The sequence below is a fragment of the Magallana gigas genome, chromosome 4, assembly GCF_963853765.1.
Source record: "Magallana gigas chromosome 4, xbMagGiga1.1, whole genome shotgun sequence".
NCBI lineage: Eukaryota > Metazoa > Mollusca > Bivalvia > Ostreida > Ostreidae > Magallana > Magallana gigas.
In genome coordinates, this window is record NC_088856.1 from 53,226,892 (window position 1) to 53,250,316 (window position 23,425).

General features: G+C 34.9%; 2 protein-coding genes across 6 annotated transcripts; one reads left to right on the forward strand and one right to left on the reverse strand.

Moving 5' to 3' along the window:
• Positions 1–325: 325 nt before the first annotated feature.
• LOC105343874 (adenosine receptor A3) lies at positions 326–9,724 on the forward strand. 2 transcript variants are annotated; one of them, XM_011451369.4, is made up of 2 exons: positions 326–691; positions 8,256–9,724. In XM_011451369.4, the coding sequence occupies exon 2, from the start codon at positions 8,369–8,371 to the stop codon at positions 9,650–9,652; it is 1,284 nt and encodes a 427-aa protein (XP_011449671.3). In that variant the 5' UTR covers positions 326–691; positions 8,256–8,368; the 3' UTR covers positions 9,653–9,724. The 2 variants fall into 2 exon arrangements, with proteins under 2 accessions (XP_011449671.3, XP_011449672.3); XM_011451370.4 differs by lacking the exon at positions 326–691 and adding an exon at positions 3,911–4,178.
• Positions 9,725–10,621: 897 nt separating this feature from the next.
• LOC105343875 (uncharacterized) lies at positions 10,622–22,635 on the reverse strand. Of its 4 annotated transcripts, none has more exons than XM_066082968.1 (11): positions 22,305–22,631; positions 20,326–20,367; positions 19,047–19,207; positions 16,938–17,163; positions 15,967–16,080; positions 15,521–15,604; positions 14,517–15,118; positions 13,828–14,062; positions 13,639–13,697; positions 12,562–12,789; positions 10,622–12,316 (listed from the first exon to the last, which is right to left on the reverse strand). In XM_066082968.1, the coding sequence occupies exons 1-11, from the start codon at positions 22,354–22,356 to the stop codon at positions 12,056–12,058; spliced, it is 2,064 nt and encodes a 687-aa protein (XP_065939040.1). In that variant the 5' UTR covers positions 22,357–22,631; the 3' UTR covers positions 10,622–12,055. The 4 variants fall into 4 exon arrangements, with proteins under 4 accessions (XP_065939040.1, XP_065939039.1, XP_065939042.1 ...); XM_066082967.1 differs by having other exon boundaries at positions 13,639–13,712; positions 22,305–22,630; XM_066082970.1 differs by lacking the exon at positions 10,622–12,316 and adding an exon at positions 13,363–13,379 and having other exon boundaries at positions 12,615–12,789; positions 22,305–22,635.
• Between the last annotated feature and the right edge of the window lie 790 nt (positions 22,636–23,425).

Sequence of the window (23,425 nt, forward strand, 5' to 3'; positions counted from 1 at the left end):
CTTCTTTTTGAAAGATTTCAGGCAGGGAGGTGGTCGTCATAAAAAATTTATAATTTTTCTACTCCAGAATGAAACCTAATTAAATGAATACATGAGACTCCACGACAAGTTTATGAATGGGTTATATGCTTCCAAGCTATTGTTAAAAAGTCTCAAATTTAAAAGGTGGATACAAGCTCTACTATATTATGTTAAAAAAATAATAATTTACATCCACCTAGAAAATTCAAAATCGCATGTAAGAAAGATCTATGCTGCAGAACGTTCATGGTATAATTGAGAAGATCCCACAATGCTGTGTCTACTTCTGTATTATGATGTTTGCTGTAAAACTATAAAAAAAAACCAAAATGTTATTTAATCTCTGTCTGTATGTGGTTTGCGTAACCCGTGAGTAGTTTTGTGTACCTTCACGCGTTGGGATGTTCAGGATTATGTTGACAAATGGCCGACTCTTGTGTTGACAGACGACGTGCTTTGAGGACGGAGAGACCCGTGTTTACAGACAGACGACACCATACAGATGCTTGTTCCCTGTGGGACCGGTAAACATCAGCGACGATGATACAGCAGTGATACCTCAGTGCGTCAGACCCAATACTCTCCATCTCTCAACTAATATCACCTTTTTTTCATGTGAAGCAGATATTTTTCTTTCGATGTCGCTTTAAACAACACATTTCTAACCAAGGTAAGCGAGTATTTTTAATCGTTTAGATATTTTGAGTTGGTTTGTTTTTACTATCTCGCAAATCAATAGTATCACTCTATCTTTTTTTTTGACTCGAAATATTTATTCAAAATTTGAGTGCATTGACACTTATAATGAATTGAGTTAATTGTCTGTAAATGTTGACGCATTATTGGGTAGACTAACTAAATGGAATCACGTTGCAAATTATTAGATCTCTGTTACTAGTACAATCAATATGGGAACACAGTTTAAAAGTTTAAGAATATTTTTAACAAAATATTAGCACCGTTTCTGGAGAAAAACAAGTTCAGAATATGACATTAGGCTATATATGTGCTATATATTTAACGAATCTGAAAAGGGAGCCTCAATTGCCAACCTTTAAAGGGATTTATACACGATTTCAGCTCAAAGTTTGAAATTTCACATTTCCATTATTAGTCTAGAATGGTATATTTAAGCAATTTAAATGATTCATCAAAATTTGAAAGTCAAATTTTGAGATACAAACAAGGCACAGAGCTCGAAGTTCTTTGTTATATAAAACAAAACCCGAGTCTTGTTGTTGTTTTACATTTAATTATGTGGTATTGGTATTGAGTTTCAATCAAATGTTGCTTTTTTTGGTAAATAATATTATTTATAAACACATTGGATCAGTTTATTTTGTTTGGAACGAGTTATTTTGTCAAGAAAAGGCAATTTCTATACTTTGAATTATTTGAAAACAATTAGAAGACTCGAGCTTTGCTAATATAACTATGGTTTTTCATACCTCTGTATTTCGCTTGTAAATTGACTTCAAACACTCAATTTTTTTGTCAATCGTTCATAATACACAAATAAAAAAAAATTAAAATATAGAAAACAAACTGTTGATATAAAAAAAAATCGTGTCAAGGTCCATTTAAAGACGTCGACTGCGAAAAACTCGAGGAAATTCATCTTTGCGTTTATACCAATCAAAGGGAGTCGATAATCATTTCATAATTTGATAATCGCAGGCTTTTATTTTTATGAAGTATAGCCCTTTGCACAAAAATTTATAAACTATGAAATAGGAATTCCCTTAATAGTTTCGACAAAATCTAAAGTGCTTTTCAGGAAAGCATTAGTAAAAGTTGGGGTTTTTTAAGCAACCTTTCGTGAGGAGTGATCTCTACACTCTTTTCATGATACTTAAAAAGGTGGGTAAAAGATAAATTACAAGGAAACATATGGCATAGATCATTTCCACAGAATGAAGGCTAAATAATTGTCAGAGATCACGATAACGTAGCATGAGATGCAAAGATAATTATGTTATGAACTGTATGTAAAAACTCAGAAATCTTTAGGGACATTATTGTTTACAACAACTGTTAAATGATAATTGTAAACTGATCTTTCAAGTACTTCTAAACCATTTAATTTAAAATATTACTGCATTAAACGCATGTGGTTCTATAAGTGATTACAAGAGGATGTTACTTAGACAAACAAAACACTTAAGAAAAGAAAAAAAAAACAGAAGCGGAAGTCTTCTTTTGCGATGAAATTTAGTTGATATATATTAGTTGGTGAGCAACTGATATGTATTCTCTTTGAAAACCCTAAATGGTCATGTAGGATATATAATTGTAAAGTGACATTTATAATTTCTTAACAGAAACAAATCAAATTTTAGCAGCATATAAATATTTCAGGCAACGAATAAGCTTTAGTGTGCTTTGTGGGGCTCCTCGGCGGCTTACAATATTGGTGCGATCAGGCAGATAAACCCAATGAGGCGTAAAATGTGTTTGCTTTTGGTCTTGGTTCGATTTTATCACCTTTTGTATAAATCCTGGAAAAAGAGACAAGTCCATGAATATTTGATACAATATGTGTTACCATGTTACCATATACGGCTGCCGAGGTATGAATAATCTCCCTTGCGTCTTATTCTGCTAACACCCGATAAGGCTATCAATATCTGATCGTTTTTGTAAAATTCATTGCTAGGATGCGCTGAAAAAATTCCTTCACTTTACGATCCTAATATTGATTTTTTTTATTTAACTTTTCACATATATTTTTTTATTGTATGGTAAAAAGCTTCGCCTAATCCTCATGTATATTTATGTCTTTTTAGAGTGCCAAATTTCGAGAATATTCCGATAAGATAATCTAGAAATAAACTTCATTCACTATACACTGTATTTCCATTCTTCTTTGTTAATATGAATTTTTGAAAATGTTAGGTTTCTCTCTGAACTACATATATACTTTATAAAGTATTTGAGACAATGGGGGGGGGGGGGGGGGGTTCTGATGATATGTATTGCGATACTGTGTGACGATTAAAAATTGAAAGGGGAGTTTATTAGCTGGTACGGAGAATAAAAACGCATAAATACATATTCTAATTGAATTAAAAATTGTTTAAGTTTGCATCTTTTAAATGTGATTTTATTAAATTGTATGATTGCCATCATTTTTAAATGAAGATGAAAATCATTAAGTCATTCCTTAAAATCATAGCAATGTATATTGCTGTAAAGTTTCAACTTTCAAAAACAAACTGAATACCTTAAACCTTATAATTTATCACAGACTAACATTCGCAGAATATGTCTCTGTTGAAATAAATTTGATATTTGAAGTAAATGCGAGAAATTTTTGTTGAATTGTATGACAAAAGCAACTGAAGTTCAAATATATGTAGCTGGAGTGCATTGAGGAATTAAGAATCCATTTGGTCTTGCCCCCTGGTTGTTAAGGAGGATTTACACCGAAATCATATACAGCTTTGACATAGTAATTAAACTTCAAGGGAGGTAATAACATGTAAAAAGTTATTTTGATTTGCCAATAATAGCGAAAAACAATACCCTTTAATACCCTTTAATGATTATATACACTTATATAATATGTGTTCTTAATTACTACAGATAACCAATATAAAATATTATGAATTAAACTCAGAAAAAGTTGTTTTGTAAAATTGTTTGAAGTGCATTTCATTAAAATGTAATTGAAAGGTGCTTGAAATCTTCAAAACTAATAGTAATTTCATTAAATTAATACATGTGTATGTGTGTGGGTGTGTGTGTGTGTGTGTGTGTATATATATACTGGAACAAATGTCGAAGACAGAATGCTTTGTAGAATGAAGTTAAGTAAATTTTTAAATACTCTTTTAAAATTCCTAACGCATGACTCGGCCTAAGAAAATTACGTTTTCGACACTGTTTAAAAAAACAATAAGAGCAGGGCCCAGATCCGTGTGATAGATTTATACGTAGATGATTATAAATACATCGATCCAGTGCTGTCGTAATGCCAGACCAGGTGAGAAATGAATGTATACCTGCAACATACCTGTCACTCGACGCAAGGTAAATATTGACAAGGTGTAATACATCCCAAGTGGTAATAGTCGAGAATGCTGACGATGGACGTGTAACACTTTGACGTAGGATTTATTTAATCCTTACCAGTTATCAGGTTTTTTCTTGCTGAGGTATGTTTCTATAGCTAGTCTGTTTATTTTAAATCTCTTATTTTTTTTTTCGGGGGGGGGGGGGGGGTGGGTTATATAATTTTTTGATGAGGTATATATAATATTAAATATTTTCGCAAGTTTCAGGGTGCATATAAATGTGTTCAGGAATATATTAAATTTTCTTTCATTCTTTCATTTTTTTTTTGTTATGAATTATTATTCAGGAGAAACGCGTTATTCATATATTTTTGTTTTGCTTGTTGTTGAATATCGCTGGCTAAATGGGTCATTGCTGTGTTTCTCTGTCGTTAGAGTTGATATGTACATAGAGTTAAGACATTTAAATATAATTTTTTCGCAAAATACATGTATCTACTGCAAATATCGCTTGCCCAAATTCGAGCTACATTTTCACAATCTGTTTGATATATAATAATTTGCTTAATCATAATAAAAATAATATGCCTATTATATACTTATTTTTCATATCGTTTATGCAATTGTTATACAATTCATAAATTCTAAACGAAAACAGAAGACAAAAAAGGAGAACATCATAGAACCATTTTAACAAGACATTGGACTTTCGGTTGGACGTAGCTGTCTATTTCTTGCGTCAAAACAAGTTCAAAATGACGCGGTTTCAGGCGAAATATGCATCGATTGCGTAGTCTTAGCTCAACCTTGTTGATTTCAAAGAGCCACGGCTAAGTGGTCAGCAATGAAATAGACAGGCCTACGTCACATTGCTGTTTGATACAACTACCCAAAGTCCAAGCTCTTGTTAAAATGGTTCTATATACTCCAACTGTTATTTGTAATTAAACTTTAACAAACAGAAATCGAATGTCATGCATGCAATTGCAAGACTGTTGAGTTGAGAAGGAAACACGTGCACATTTAATTAAGTTATTGATTAATTTATGAACTTTATTCTACAATCTTAACGATGCATGCTCTAAGTAGGTTAATAGTCCAAAATAACAATAAACAATATAATAGATGCTTTGCATGCGTGAAAAATCATGCAAAACGTCGGCAACTTTATTGCTTATTTATTATTATTTTAGGGAGGTACGAATTTAAGTATCATAATCGTGACTTAAATAGCTACGTTCTTATTAATGATTAAAATGTAAAGAGTCTTTAATCTTTTTTTTTATATTGATCGATCTAAATCAATATACAGCTTTTTTGAGTAACGTGAAACTTATATGCTAAATTTTGATTTTCCCTATCTTCATTCATCAATTATCAATAAGGATTATTATCATAAAAGAAAGGGGGAACACTGGAGGGAAAAAACAGCACTGAAATTAGAATTCCAAATTTACTTTCTCCCTTGAAGCATACATATTGAATTGACGCGTCTATTTTTAAATATTTATGCAGATTTGCTGCATTATGTATCACATACATGTACTTAATAAGAGGGTTGGGGCTATTTTTAGACCATATTACTTTCTGAAAAAGAAGAGCTTTGTATAAAGAAATAACAAAATATTCAAATTTCAAAGCTGATTTTTTTTTACTAAATGATAATTCATGGTTAAAAAAAACAAATATAAAGGTTTAAGGTAGATCTGATGTTGATTTTTTGACCACCTTTCAACCTCCTTACACTTTAGAGTCAAGTAATACTTATTTGATGTATGCCTTAACCAACCAACGTGTACTTTTTAATATATGGGTGTTTACGAGTACGAATTCCGTAAATGTAATGTATATGTATGATATAACAGGCAAGAATTACCAAATAGTAAAAATATGTTCTATGTCTTTAAGTATGCAGGTATAGAAGAAACGAAATTTTATGTAATGTTTTTAAAGTTGTTTACCAACCATGCTTTTGAATCGAACTACTAGTATTCAAAATATGGCGAATTATAAGTCATTGAGCTCACCGTAAGAAATTGTCATCAAATAAAAAAAACACCTGAAAACTTTGTAATACCTGTGAACTTTATACTTGGGAACTTTATACCCGTAAACTTTATATCCGTAAACTTTATACCCGTAAACTCTATACCCGTAAACTTTATATCCGTAAACTTTATATCCGTAAACTTTATACCCGTAAACTCTATACCCGTAAACTTTATATCCGTAAACTTTATACCCGTAAACTTTATATCCGTAAACTTTATATCCGTAAACTCTATATCTGTAAACTTTATACCCGTAAACTTTATATCCGTAAACTCTATACTCGTAAACTTTATACCCGTAAACTTTGAACATGTAAACTTTATACTAGTTAACTTTATACTCGTAAATTTATACCTGCAAACTTTATACCTAGTAGGTTGACTTTTAGAAGAAAGAAACCAAACACCGCATCAAACAACAGGATACTAACAATAAATACTTTTGATCTTATACCGAACGAAGAATGTCGTCCGCCAAAACTGATTTCAAAAACTTAGACTAATTCAATGTAATGTCGGTTAATGCTCTCAAGAAAGGTTCTCAAATACAGGCCCGAGAAATCTGTATGACTGCAATGCCTTTTAATGAGACTCTACAATCAGTTCCTGATTCCACATTCAACGAGACCAGAATTGAGGAATCTTTCTTTAATCCAGAGATCAATTTTGAATATATATTTCATTGTTTCTCTCGTGTAAAGACAAAAGCGCGCAGTTTTGTGCACGCATCCTGGAATCTATCGTCAATAATGGCGGTGCGGAGTCTTTTTAAGTCTGCGTGAGAATTGGTATCGGTGGCTTTTAACTAAAGTCTATCAAAACGAGCAGTGGGTATCAACTGGAGTAAACCTATTACCTGGCTATAATTCCTCATAACCCTTCGTCATAAAAATGCTGTCGTGTGTAATCATCACGTCAGCCACCAATTCGTTAAAAGCTTCCAATTGCGAACATCGATGGCTCTCATGAACTGGAATTTTGGAATTGTTTTCTCTCTTGGTGCATTGTTTACATGTACAGTGTCGTGGTCTTAAAAATTGGAATAGGTTTTGAAATCAGTTTTGACCGAAGACCTTTTAATTCGATATTCAAGATCAAAAGTATGTGTACAGTTTCTGGATGCTTTACACACAAATACAGTGTATGAAGCAGTATGAAATGTATAGAATTTTATTTTCAACATAAATGGTACACTAGTATACTGTCTTTATAATCATTTTATTGTGGAGAAAATATTTAACCTTTTCGTAGAATAACATGATTCTTTATTATACTTAAATACACATAACCATGCGTTACCTTTGCCATTTAATTCATGCTAACACAAAAAAGTATATGTAAAATACAACAGAGTATATGAACCAGTCAATTTTCTTCATGGGTGATGTTAACACTCTATAAGTACAACTGTGTTATTACGTCCAGTGATAATATGAACTATTACTAAGTCCGTTACATCATAGCTATTCATAGCTTAGTGTTGTTGTTTCTTTTGAAGAATTCCCTTAATCGATACATGTATATCCATGTACTGTTACTAGTAATCTTGACTTATTCTAGGCGTGCGTCTCTCTCTCTCTCTCTCTCTCTCTCTCTCTCTCTCTCTCTCTCTCTCTCTCTCTCTCTCTCTCTCTCTCCTTCCTCTCTCTCTCTCCTTCCTCTCTCTCTCTCCGTCTCTCTCTCTCTCTCTCTCTCTCTCTCTCTCTCTCTCTCTCTCTCTCTCTCTCTCTCTCACACCCCCCAAGGATGTAGATGTTGAGTCCAGCCATACATGGATCTGTTATTATGTACATAAGCTGTTCGCACCTGCTGTTTAAACGATTACCATGCGTTATATAAGCTTGTTTACAGACGGATATTAAATTACATTTCTAGTGTTTGTACAATCCTACTGGCTAAATTGAATACAATTGTTTAACTTTCCTGTTGAATTCAATCAATATTGATGCAAATCATGTGTAATAATTTATTTTCGCTCTGAATGAAGAATGTAGGCGGATTGTAGTCATCAATAAAACTCATCAGCTCACCAAAACAATGGATTTGACAAAAACCTTTAAAATTACAAAATATCGCCATTTTACCTATTGTTTTTTTTTCTTCTCAATTTTAAAACGCGCGTCATTGACACTGTTGACAATAATTCATGTTAGAATTTCGATTTCAGATTAAAAGCGAAAACTGTATCATGACGATCCCCAGTTTAGATTCAGTATGAAAATGAAAATCATGAGGGTCTCCACTTCAGGACACACGACCACATAGCGTAATGTGGACGGGATGATACTAAACTCGACAGCGCATGCGTTACAGGAATCAGTCATTCAGTCCAGGGTGTTGAAGTTCTTCCCGCTTTTATTCGTATGGGGGTCATTAGGAGTTATTGCAATTGTTGCGAACGTGATATTTTTGTTGCTGTCCAAATTCACGACGGGCGGGAAAAGCCCGGTGCTGGTCTTCATGAGGAGCATCTGTCTCGCTGACGTCATGATCGGCTTATACGCAATATTAAAGGCAATTGTATTTTACTCCCTCGAACACACGAACGTGAACTGTTTTCTGCCGGACAGTATCTTCATCACGGCGACCACCGCGTCCATCAGTTCGCTAGTGTGGCTGCACCTCGATTGCTGCCTGCGGTTCACGCATCCACTGCGGTACATTCTCCACATGAAGAAGGACAACGTGGTCACGGGGGTTGTGATTATGTGGAACGTGTCCTTCGTGCTGGGCTTCCTTCCACTCATGGGGTGGAACAACGTGGACGCTCTGTGTTCATACAGCGACTTCTACACCCCGGAGTATGTGGTGTTCATATCTGTGTTGTGGTGCATCGGATTGTTTTCAAACGTGTTCATGGAATCTATTCTTAAATACTACATACAAAAAGTGAAACACAATCAGCATTTACTGACCGTCAACAGCCGGGAATTTCAGCGCTTTCAGAACCTCATTCAGACCAATAGAATTGAACTTGTGGGCTGGTTCACGTGTATCGCACTGCTAGGGATATGTATTGTCCTTGGTGTCCTAGTGTTCAATAGACTAACAGATTTCGATAGAATTGAGGTATATGTGTTATGCATGATGCCAATATTTCTACTCCGGCCGTGCATCCTGTCGGTCGTGAGAAGCTACAAGACGACTCAGATTCACACTGCTACTCAGAGATTAAAACGACAGGTGACGAGGATCGTTCGCAAACATCAACCAGCTTCAAAGGTCAATTCCACGACTGAGACAATTCGGTCTAGTGTGGACAGCAATAAATCAACGGATGCAAATAACAGTTTGAAAGCAAGCTTCCGGAGAAATGGTCCAAGTGAGGACATAAATACCATATCAAAAGACTGTGTTCATTCACAGAGTTCGGATTCCCAGGGTTCAGGCGCTTGTACATCCGGGTTACATAACAAGACAATGGAATGCAGCACAGCGGTGGACAATCCCGTGTTCAATATGGCAGACGAGTGTATGTGTAGTTCAACACTTCCGGTTCCGGTATTTTGTCTTCCGCAAACTGAAACTAGCGTTGATATATCGGATGTGATCACACATCTGTAGATCTCGAATGTTTTAACACATACAATTATTGTACCAGTAAGTTGGTCATTTTAATAAAGATTCATTGATTGATTAGTTCGTACCATTACTCAGTTTGTGATGTCACCGTGAAAGCTCTCAACTAATTATTATTTTTCATATCATTCAAATGAACTTCATTTTAAAAGTACTAGAATGATAAGTTGAAATGATCGAGTGTCTTTTTTTTCTATTGTCTCATCATAAAATGGTGCAGAACGTCAAAGCAGACACTAAATTTCTTAAAGAAATATTACTAATGGTTATTTAATCCAAAAACGTTGACAGGGACAAGCAGCAAGATGAAAACAAGGTGACGACCTCTAAACCGGACGAATTATTGCCGGGTTTCACTCGGTCGGTGCCATTAAACATACATAAAAATAGTTTTGTAATAATACCAAATACATTTAGTAAGAGTTGTGTTCTCTTCGGCCACCATTTTTCTGGTCAACAGATTGAAACTTCGATTCTTCCTCGTGTCGTTCTAGCTAATGAAATTAACAAAAAGTACTTTTTTTCTAATGAATGTTTACTTGTTGTAGTTTGAAAAAAAACTAAGTCACTGTCTCGCATAATTATTATACTTATCCCACGGGTTCATTTTAACCATATTAACCTCGGCTCCAATATGCCGATAAAGGGTTAGAACTCGAAAAACCTTTTTAGGAAAACTGAATAATGAAATAATTTTATTCGAACCTATGCGAATCTTAATAATTAAAGCTTCAAGGTCTATTTTAATTTTCAATTGATGCTATGAGCGGTACCAATAATATTTGTATTAACTTAAAATGTGTAACTTATATTGTGTAACTTAAAATGTGTAACTTAGCAATTACGTAATGCTCCAAAAAAAATAACAGGCTGCTGACGTAGATAAATTTGTTTTCATTCTTTTTATCATCGAACGATGTATCTATGTGTGTATAAAAAATAAATAAACAAAGACAGATTTAAATATTTATAACTATATGAATGCTCTACTGTCCATCAATAAATAAACAAACTTTAGAATTCACACAACCCTCATGCATGCATCTGTAAGCAATGTAAATATACAGTAACTAATTTATGTTTTATCTATACTTAATGGTGTCTTTCTCATCTACAACATATTCATAACTTTGCATGCACATCATTCGTTGTCACAACAGTTCACAATGTATTCAGTACTCTTATACAACTTTCACACCCCCCCCCCCTTCCTGTAGGATTTTGGAATGTGGTTTCGTCACAAAGCTATAATTGGAGGGGGTGCTCACTTCCAAATAAATGTACAGTGTACAAATGAATAACAAGCGAGATAAATTCAAAATGGGAGTGAACTTATAATAATTTTTTTTAATCAAAAACTGTCACGAACAAATAAAAACGCAAGTGCTGTACAACATTCAAGATGGGTGGGGCTGCATGTTTACCCTTCACCTTCCCTATTCAGAATGGACGAAAAAAAGGATTAATATTAATTAAAAATTAATGCTTTTTTTTCTCCGTCCTTTCTTCATGTCCGCCATTTACTGCACATCTCAAAACTGAGACCTCGCTTACATGGGCTTGATTTCGTACAGATGTAGATATGGTAGACATGTAAGTACTAACATTTCTTATGTGTAAGCGAGAATATCATTGACAAATCAAACATCCATTACCCTAAACCTTATACCCTGGCATTACTTTTGATTTTCTTTTCTTAAATACGTAAAAAAAAAATGTTCATTATTGTGTAGCACCATTTGGTTGGCGATACAGTTTTCATTGCATGCCCTGAATACGTACTCGGTATAGCTATAAACTGTACAACATTAAACCATACCGATCGTACAATACCATTAAAATATTAATGTTTTGAACACTTGAAGTAGTAAATTAAAATGAACAGTTTGACACTGACACATTGAGCGTTACATCGCTCCATCTATGTAAGTACATGTACCTGTAAACAAAAGATATCTTCAAAATGCATAAATAAATAATGGGTAATATTACCCAGAACACACTTCAGAATCAACACAAAAGCACATTGCAAAAAATATACAGCAACGATAAGAATGATGTGTAAAATAAATATTAACAACATATAATTATAAACTCCCTGGAAAAATGTCCACAATGGAAAGCAATGCCCGTGCTTTAGCAAAGCCTGCACGTGCAGACATGTACACGTGCATACATGTACAACCCTTTCACTGCTATGCAGATATAGACTAAGGGCCATTTAGTTTATGAAGCTGTAACAAAGGACTTCAAAATATGTCTTCAGTCACTCAGTAAGTGAAAACGATTCAAGTGTTGGGACCAGTTTATCTCTTGCTCAAATATCCTTCATCACGTATTAAAAAAAACCTGCTGAGACGTTGTGTTGGCTGAAATATGAATGTGGTGCTATAACTTTGTTTGCACGCCTGGAATGAATTCAAGATCATTGCACTCTGGAAACGGAAACGTCCGTGACGGAAGTCCCGGAAACTGATTACCGCGCTGCTGATTCACAAGGTTGTCCTCTTCTTCCGGACAGCCTCGTTCCCGTGGACCAATCAGAGTCTGGTTCACAGAGTTGTCCCCCTTTGCAATACACGTGTCTTTGGTTGGATTTTCTATATACACGATCCCTTTACATACATCACGTTTTAATGCCTTTTCCCACTGAAAAAAAACAAAAATCAGAAATCAAGAAGATATAATCTTAATCATTGTGTGTAATGGAGCGATATATAGTTTTATTCAAGATAGAATCTTATTTTATTTTGACAAATAAGTAGAAATACGGCCATTTTCTATAATATTTTAAAAATATTTTCAAATTCTAATGATTTTGTAAATATATTCGTGTTTAAATTGCCTTGATGAAATAACAAGATCAGTGAATGCAAATCCACAACGAGGCTTACCTTGACATAATACTGGCCAGACTTCCTGCGGAGCTTCATACACCGGTTCTTGCTCTTCGTTTTCAACACCGCGAAAAGTGCACATATGAAGATGATGGAGAAAAGAACCACGAGGGACACGCACAGAGCGAGGTTATCCAGCAGTGCCGAGGGGCTCAGGTGATCCCCGGGGCTCACATCGAGGCTCTGGGTGGTCAGGTTAAGGAACGTAGCGTGGAAATCTCTGATCTACGGAGACAAAAAAAATTTAAACAATACACTTCCTGATAAGACATAAAAAAAGAACGGTAAATTAAAAAGGGGCTACAAATCATTTAACGATATATTTTGTTTTTTCAAAAATTGACTTTAATTAATTTTCAATTTAAACTTTAGAAACCCATGCTAGAATTTAAATAGTATATCACAATGTATTTTTATCACAAACATAATCGTATACCCAGATTGTTTTATCTTTAAATAATTTCCATGTGAATTAAATACACTACCAAATATACCAAATCATTAGAAACACATGAACATTTAGCGCCGGTTTTATTAATATCTTTTGGAAATGTTAGTCAAAAGCGTGAACACTGAGGAATTAATAGCTGGTAAAAAGTTTACACATGTAGTTTCAGAAAAAAGTTATTTCCATCATAGCGAAACAAAATCCAACTAGAAATTAAAAACTCAGAAGATGATACAAAAAAAATTAAATGTGCGCTGTAATAATTAAATAAGATTATAAAAGGAAAAAAGAATATATTCATTTCAGAAATAGCTTCAGTATTGAAAAGAGATTTCACAATACATTCTTACCGACCGTCATCTTTATGCTGCACAATAATAAGTTATACAATCATATATGATACCATTAATTCACGGCTTCATAAAGATTAACAACTTTAAACATAAAAAAAAAACATTTTCAGTTGTTTATGTGCGTTATTATAATACAATATGTACCCCCGTTAAGCTATGTAATGACGGGGAAAGGGGGTGCGCTATGTATGTATGCTCTACCGTACAAGATACAAGGGGGGGGTATTTAGGAAGATGATGCATCGTGGACTGAGACCAAATAATTAGTCATACCTCGTCCTGAATATACGCCGTCACTGTTGCGTTTTGAAGAAGGGCCATAAGTACTCTATCTGGTAAGTACAGAACTAGAATGAGACACATTAGTACATTAAATATCAAAGTACTGAATCGGACCTCTTTCATAAATCGATGTCAATATCTACTTGATTTAAAATGAAATAAATATATAGACGGACAAACCTCTATTGAAAATGTCTTCCGCAAACACTGTGATGTAATACAGAGATTCGTTGTGAACTCCGCGACCAAAGTGCACGTGCGAGAAGGTGTAGGATTTGGACGCTTCCCTTTGATACCTCATCCGCCAAGAAAATAGCCCCTTCAGATATACCCCGTGATCCTCCACGTAGTAGATGTTGAGTAGAGAGGCGAACACGACTTGTAGTTTCTTCCGGAAGTTTGTGAAGTTTGTATCCTATAAATACAAAGAATTTAACATAATAATAATTATTCAATTGCTTGAATTGACATCAATAGAGTTTATAACATTTTTTTTCAAAGGAAAGGTTACATTGATTCTGATTGCTTCTGCCAGTGTATACATGATATATAAGGATCCAAAACGTTAAACCTTGAAAAGGGATATAACTCTTGCATACATATGGACGCTTTCAAATTTGTCGTACTGGGGTTTCGTGACCACATGAGTTATGCATAATGGTTAAATTTTTAATTGTAGGTATAATCCACTACCTCCCATAAAGCCATCACCATTACATACCATATACGTACATACATGTACATGTATGTGAGTGACCATATCAAAGTAATATCAAATTAAACGGAAGGGGTGTGCTGAAATTATACAATGTCCTAAACAATCACTGTACTAAAGATAAAGTTCTCTTTCATAAATCTTAATGTTTTACCTGCAAATAGGAAGCCTCGAATTCAAATGCCAAGACTACCCCACAATACGACTCATCTGCCGCGGGCTGTTCATTCTGGTTGTCATGGTCCCTGGCCGCCACTTTAGTGGTCTCTAATTGGTCAGTCAGGACCTCCGTGTAGTTTGGGTGCGTCGTGTTGTCAGGGGCTACATGCGTGTTGGTTGACGTTTGTGTGACGCTGTTTTCACCCACACTAACGACAGTGACTCGGATATCTGAACTGGTGAGATGTTTCCTGGGACCGGAACCGGAAGTGATTGAGGAAATCACTGTAGTGTATGTCTCCCTAGGGTCGGTTCGGCTGGTGGTAGGCTGCTCTCTGGTGGACATGGATACATCGTTCTGGTTAGAAGTGGTCTCTATGATCCCCCTGCCCTTGGTGGTGGATGGTGGAGTGGTGGATGGTGGGGTGGTGGGTGCTGGGGTGGTGGACACTGACATTTTGTTTTGGTCAATAGTGGTTTTCTCGTTATCAGTGTCATCTGTAGTAGTTAAGGGAGTCGTTCTGACTTTCTTCGTGAAAAAGTGGGTCTGTCTTATTGTGTCAAATGTATGCACTATTCTCTTTGGCAACGGGTTGACTGTGTGAAAAAGGAAAACGATTATCACTTTTTTTAAACGGTACAAAGTATATGACAATTAATTGCTTGTCATAATGCAATTGTATAGTACATGTACTTTAAACAGTAACTAAAAACAACAATGTCATACTGCAGAATACCTGATATTATTCAAAAAGTGGAAAGTTGCAATGAAAGAATAAAAGCAGATCAAAATCTAAATATTAATATCTATGAATACATTATATAAACTATTCAAAAATCAATGTTGAATTCCAAATACTGATAAAATTTATAATTTCCAAATCAAAAATATGGCCTGTTTTTGGTTTATATATTTATTTATTTATTTTTTGGCAATATACATATTGAATTGAATATGATTTGCTGATTGCATGTGTCTATATAATGGTCGGTGCTTACAGTCTAATGTCATTGGACAGCTCTGGGATAACGGGACGCAACCGTTAGGACAATGTCGCTCACTGGCCGTACATTTTCTTCTTCCTAAGAACAACGTAAAATGTATATATCGATTACTGACTTCAATTAAATACTAGTAAATTTTACATACAACCCAATGCAATATTTAAGAGAGAGAGAGAGAGAGAGAGAGAGAGAGAGAGAGAGAGAGAGAGAGAGAGAGAGAGAGAGAGAGAGAGAGAGAGAGAGAGAGAGAATAAAAACGAAAAATAAATGCATTAAAAAAACAAAGCAGAAACCTATATCAATTATATGTAGAAATATACAATTATCGTTAGATAAAAAAAAATAGTATTTAAAAAAAAATAAAAGTCAATAAGAGTCAAGTCGAATATTTTGAAAATGAGAGATATCATTTCTGTTATTTTCTCAGGTGAAATATTTACCTGGCGTGGTATACGTGGGACTGACAGGTACCCGGTAGGTAGGGTGGGGTTGGTCATTAGAAGCCTCCCCGGTTTTGGCTGTGAATGCGTGAAGCGCCATTGGGTTATCTCCGCCTGAAAATCAATATCTATACATGTAATGTAATTAAATATCAAAGATATGTAGATTTACATGAAAAGGCATGACATTGTATATATAGTTTTATCTATTCTTATCCAGTTTCATTTCTTCTAAATTTTACAAGAGTATATATTTTACAAATATATTAATATGTATTATTCTTTGGATGGTTTACAACACATGTATTTACTTGTAGTACATCAACATATTTACATATTCTTGTGCCTTTGGCTATAATAACACTACCACTTTGACCACTTTATAATACTAAAAGAAGGAATCTTCATTCCTTAACAAACAAATCAACCAATATATTAAACATACATAACAGCATGCATGGAAGTGGTAAAAAAGTGGTAACCCCCCCCCCCCCCCCCCCCACGTATCTGTATCTCTGATTCGATTCACTCTGTTTCCGCAATTTAACTAAGTGACACATTCAGCGTAAATTGGCCAGACACATTTTAATCCACTTTATAACACAAGTTAACACCTCAAAATGTTGAATGAAACAATTTTCATACCAGTCTTCTTTTTTTAGCACTAATTTGGCATGCATTCAAAAAATAACAAGTACGCAAAGAAAGTCCTATATTTGTTCTGATTTCCCAGAGACTTATTAAAGAGGGCTGGGTGGGCGTTGTATCTCCTTTAAACGGAGAGTTCATATTTCAAATCTAAAATATTTGGATATTTTCTTAATAACTAATAGTTTATGGTACAAAAAAATATATTATCCAAAGTTTCAGGAAATATGTGATGGATAATAATTTATTGACCATCAAATCGCCTTAAGTTATCTTGATTTCCAAGTGATTCGATTGGTTGACTTCTACATTCTTCTACTCACCGACTACACAGTATCCCACATCGCACCTGTCGGGGGGACTCAGGTGGTACACAAAGAAGTCACCACAGTTGTGGAGGATCCCGGGCCGCCTGAGTACACAGCAGTCCCACTTGCCGAGGATCGTATAGGAGCCACAGACAGACACACGGAGCGAGTGGTTCACAGCGGGCACCTGCTGCTCGTATAGGTCCACCCTCAGCGGCACCACCGTCCCGCAGGCCTTGTTCTGGGGGAGAGAGAAATTAAGGGGTCACAACTTTGATATATAGTTATATTGTACACCTGTTACAGTAACATATATATATATCTACGTGTACATTTGTACATATATATGCCACAGTCCCACACGCCTTGTTTCAGAGAGAGAGAGAGAGAGAGAGAGAGAGAGAGAGAGAGAGAGAGAGAGAGAGAGAGAGAGAGAGAGAGGGGGGGGGGGTGCTCACAACTATATCATTATCATAATTACTTACATGTATATGATTATGGTATAGGTGTGACCCACTCCTCAACTCCCACGGCCATCGGAGAGAAACAACTATCACACACACACAGGGGGTAGGGACAACTACTGATTACAAAAGGTTTCCAATAGGTTTTAAGAATATATTTTCAAAAAAATCCAATTCTCATGTTCGATTGCTTTTTTTTCAGGTCTTAGAATATCATTTAATTTTGAAACCATTTCGAAGCTCACTGGACACCTTTTTTCCTTTAATTGCAACGAAAGAGGTGTACACTGTCTTCCCAACAACAGAGGAATCAAGTCCAGAGCGATTGCTGCTGTCATCAAAGCGACTTATTAACGGGTGGGTATTGTATCGAAATAATTCAACAAGATTTTAATTTACAATTTTATACAAGTCATAATATTGAAGAAGAAAAAACATGTATAATATATTAACTAAAAATAGTTTACAATTCCAACCGATTCTGACTCTAGTTCTGATTCTGGATGCCTATACTGATTCACGGTGCTGCTGTTCACACCAAATTCAAATCAAACTTTCATCATGAATTTCACGTACATTTACCAGTTTACAAAAAAGAATTAATACACAGAAATGTAGTTTTAGAGGTTTGGATGACCAATCATAATTTTTTTTTTCTTCCACGAAGTACAGAAGCTGATCCTGAGAGGAGCGATTGTTGATGGATAAATAGAAATATTCCAATTAAATCAGAATTGTTTGGAAATTGAGGAAGAATACCATTAAGGCGGAAGTTGCAGAGACGTGGTGTTTACTAGGGACCGGAAGTTTATTCGCGAGCGAAGTAGACTGACAAGTGACTTCCGCTATTTGTACGAGAGCGTGCGATTGCACTGTTCTTCATAAACACTACTGTTTCTTCCGACTTTCGAGGATTGAATGAAATAATTCACAGAAAAACATTTGTAAGCAGTAAAAGTCTCACCAAAGTCTCACTAAGTACCTGTTAGATTATGACTTCTTACGACCAATCGACAGTATAGAATTTTACATTTAAAACTTCACAAAAACATTATGTCATTATCTACATGTAGAACCATTTTAACAAGAGCTTGGACTTTGGGTAGTTGTGTCAAACAGCAATATGACGTAGGCTGTCTATTTCTTTGCTAGCCACTCATCCATGGCTCTTTGAAATCAACAAGATTTGTCTGACTTTTTAGCTAAGACTACGCAATCGATGCATATTTTGCTTGAAACCGCGTCATTTTTAACTTGTTTTGACGCAAGGAATAGATAGCTACGCCCCACTGAAAGTCCAAGGCCTTGTTAATATGGTTCTATTTGAATGCAATACTTTGTTTATAGTCTTTTCAGACTAGACAAATACTAGACGAATAGAGCACATGTGTCACACATGTATACACATGTATACACATGTAGCTGGTTGTACCCTGTGTCACACATGTATACACGTGTAGCTGGTTGTAGGGTATAAATTCAACTGATTTACGGGTTTACTATGAGGGCAGTGCAGCTATAGAGTCAACCTTGTAATAAAATTCGAATGATTCTGGATTTTAAAAATCGACAAAAAAAGTTTTTGCAAAAAGGTCTTGTTTAGTCTATAATGTTAAGGGTGATTGGCCATGTAGCCAAAATAGCCGGAAAGGAAGGTTACCTTAATGCATAGAGTAGGTATCTGTGCCGGTTTCCCATTGATCTGGAACTTGTACCATCCTTCCGGAAGTCCTTGGTCACAGTTTCCGGATCCACCATTACCGATTTCCCGCCATTTGTCGTTTAACGTTGTGTGTCCAGAGTCGCTACAAACATCTACACCTGGGGAGAAAAAATATATCTATAATTGTTAAATGATGAATAACATGAGTATAGCGGGGATATTTAATGGGAATTTCAGTCAGTAGCTTAAATAAATTCAGTATTTTTTAAAATAAGACACTTCTGAATATTTTAATGTTCATTTTAAAATGACTCTTTTAATTTCTCGTTAATATCGTAAAAAGCGTCTAAATTTTCCCCTTATAAAAGTAGATAGCTATTACTGCCTCAAATCATTTGGTTGAGGGAAAAAACCTCAGTAAATGTAAAACATATTTCATGCACATGTATATCATGTTGGTGGATTCAGGAAAAGTTATTTCCAAAACAGGAACTTACAAATAATATGATTAAAACACCTTTCTCCATTTCGTTTTGTTTATGACATATTGCAATTGTCATTTTACGTAAATTACTCATATCAGAACATCAGTCTAAGGCGGCTTTATCTTTCTGAAACCGGATCTTTCATTTTCAGAGGTCTGTTGTTTTTTTCCGTTTGGACATATGATTTGTGTCTGATGTATAAACTCAACTTGGAAATGCCATTCGTAAATGTACATTAAAGTAACCGTTCTTTTACAGCGTATATTTTTTATATGTTACTTTATTTGGAAGTATTTAAGGAGTATGTGCTTTGTTTTGTTTATTCTTCTTTAATCGTAATATATGTGCATATAGCACCATACCACTAGTATACTATGATACATGATACACATTGACCTATAAAATGATTTTTTTTTAATTTTTAATCTTCAAACCATTTTTCTCTTCAACATATTTGATGTATCATTGTCACAGACTAATTGAGAGTCTTGTACATATATGCAACTATAATATATCATTAAAATTTAAAGTAAATTTCGTTATTTTCTACGGAGTTTGGTTTTCAATCATCCATTATTTTGTGTCTGAATTTTAATGAAAATAAGAGAGAGAGAGAGAGAGAGAGAGAGAGAGAGAGAGAGAGAGAGAGAGAGAGAGAGAGAGAGAGAGAGAGAGAGAGAGAGAGAGAGAGAGAGAAAACAACAGGTGACCCAGCTAAATGAACGAAACTGACTGAATTCCGGACACCTGAGTGAGAATGAAATTGAAACAATGCATAATTAAGGGATTACCGCTATAAATAGAACCATGGGCTTCCGTAACACTGCCAATGCCTAGAAAAAAATAAGCAGATTTATAAAACATGTCACCTAGAATAAAAAACATATATTTACAGTGTACATATGAAACATTTGTCGAATGTATAGGGGTTCAGACACATACGGGCAGAGTGATCGGAAGGGGGGGGGGGTGTGTTCAGGGAAAATTTAGTACGGGGAATTCCTTAACTTTCTGTAATAGAGATAACACACGTTTGATAAATCACCTTTTTCGTGACTATACAGTCTTTATCTTTTACCCCAAAAAGGGCATACATATAGGACATAAATGACTCACTTTTACAGAAACATAGTGTGTACACACGTGCATAAATAATATAGATCATAACTTTTCCAATATGATATACATGTATATCTATGTTTAATTGAAAATGTCCGTGTCAACAGAGTGAGTAGTTTAACTAATTAAAATCTACCCCAAGGTCTAAACAGGACAAACACAAATATATGTGCAGGTAATGTCATGTACAACAATTTCTACGATTTCTTCTGCAGAAGATACATAAGTATCATATGTGCAAGGTTGTAAAACAAATTCAGCTGAACAATTTATTCCAAAATAGTAGTTGATTCAATATTCCAATCTATTCCCAACAATGGTTGATTCAATATTCCAATCCACAATGAAGAATAAGTAGATCTGTAAGTTAATTCATGTATACTATGATCAAACTCTGAGACCTGATCTTAAGCGACTGTGAATTAGTTTCAGATTGTTTCTAACGAGCCCCCGTGCTCTAAGACTTTGTGTTCTAGCTGTAGAGCCCCTGTGGGTACTTCAGGGGGGTCAATGGTTGGGCACTTGAATTACTGGGTAATTGACACGTACATAGACTTCAGCCTGACCCCGAGGGTCGAAGGGGTGTCCTAGAAAAAATCAATCTTCAAAGAGTGCTTATTCTATAGTCGCTTCCTCTTCAGTCTGAGAGAGTTTAGTGAATTCTAATAAAACTGTAAAAGATGAACTTATTGTTCAAAAGGTTCCAACAGTAAAGGAACCCCCCCCCCCCCCTACCCCCCGCCCCGTCCTAATTTTGTTTCATCAACTAAACAGGGACACACGTTAAATTGTTTTTAATTGTTTGCCTCTTTATGTATTAATATATATATACATGTATATATTTACAATAAGATAGTGTCCTTCTTATGATTGTCTATATTGTGTGTTTGTTTCTTTAATTCAAGTGATCAATACTGTTCCTTTGGAAAGCTAGGTATAAATTGACAGATTACCCCGTTAACTGCCATCTCTTTAGAAGACTGTACGGCTACAGTGTATGTATACCCTGATGCCAACTGAATGGGACAATAAAACAGATTGCCTTATTAAACGTAGATAAGTATCCATTCTAATAGATTATAAAATCTATTTTAATAACGCTTATCATGCGGATAAAACTTGTAATATGAAGAAAATTGTGACTTAAATGATCTTAGACAAGAATTGTGAGGAAACAATTAATTGAAACGGGTTATAAGAGGTAAATTTAAACCCAGCTTCCCTTTTCGCTTTCTAATAGGTCTCCCATGCACATATATGTCTGCATTCAATGATTGTACAATCGTGTTTTTCAAATCCGATGGAAGCTTGCGATAAAATTATTCTGTTGTCTAGTTCAAATTGTTCACTTTAAAAAAGATCTATGAGAAAAAAGAAGTTTCAAATATTTAGAAAATTTGACCCGATATTGATTTCTTTCAAAACTGAAGATATTTTTTAACGTGCTACAAGTTTGGTTTTGTTAGCAGACGACAAAAAGAGACAAGCCTATAAAATGCATAGCGTTTCACACAACTCTCTAAATATGTAAATGACATTACCTTGATTTAAAAAAAAGAGAATGAATCAAAACATTGTTCAAACTGTGTTTATCAAGTTTAAAAGGTAAAAATCACAGGAGGAAGAAAAAGGTCTATAAATAAACACTTACCCTTAATAAATATTATCACAGAGAGGCTCACAAAGCGATGGACGGCGAACATGATGGGGGAGTGAAAGAACGCTTCAAATGGGGCCCCACTTTCACTATTTTGGGGACTATACGCTAGGCATAGTGATGTTACGGACTCGAGGGTTTTTTTTTTTCACCGATTATCTGAGCGGCCTGAAACAAAAACCAATTAAAACGTCAACTCTAAACCGCTGTGATAAGGCCACATTGAGGCGATCTGTAGCGAATGTATTATTGAAAACACTTCGGTTAATTGAAGTCACTTTTTTGACATTTACAACAAAACATCCCGCTCGCGTAAAAATAATCAAGTATATATAGGTGAGCTTTTAAGGAACGGAAGTATTTAGATTTACTTTAATAAAAAAAAAAATTGACACAAAATTAAGTGGTATTATTCAGAGAGGAAATGACTTCAGCCACCGACGCTTGGGGTTAAAATTAGCCCGCCAGGGTGAAAAAGAAGTCCTCAGGAAGCAATTAAGAATTCTGTTAAGAATTTTGTTGACAAAGGATGCCGTATCGCTAAATATCATAGATTTGGAAGTTGGAGCTTCCCCTGTGTTTGAATCTTAAGTCTGTTTAATTAAAAGCCCAAATGTCTAAATTACCTCAAAATGAGGATTTCTCTAGGATGTGTTCGACCTGGAAATGACAAAAAACTCAATTTTGATTGTAAAATCAACTTTTAAAATTTTATTATTGCTATGCATGGAAATAAAAGTCCCTGCAGAATTAGAAACTGTGACTCGCGGGCCAGTTAGTAGACGGTAGCTACACCCAATGCGCTACAGAATTAGGCACCAGGATTTGGCGATATAAAATTCGTCGTAATGGGTTAAAATCGCCATTTTGTGACGTACTGTCTTAAAATGTTGAAGTCCCGGATATCGAGGATCCTTAAACAAATTGAAAAAATGTTGTTATTGGTTATCATAGTACACGAAATAATGCCCACTTGAAATCGATCACAAAATGTGAATACATGTATTACTAAATACGCAAAAATTAATGCCTACGAATATCAATTAATAAAGCTTTATTCAGCATTCTAAATACTGGTCAGTTAACATATATACAAGAATACCGGTGTTAGAAAT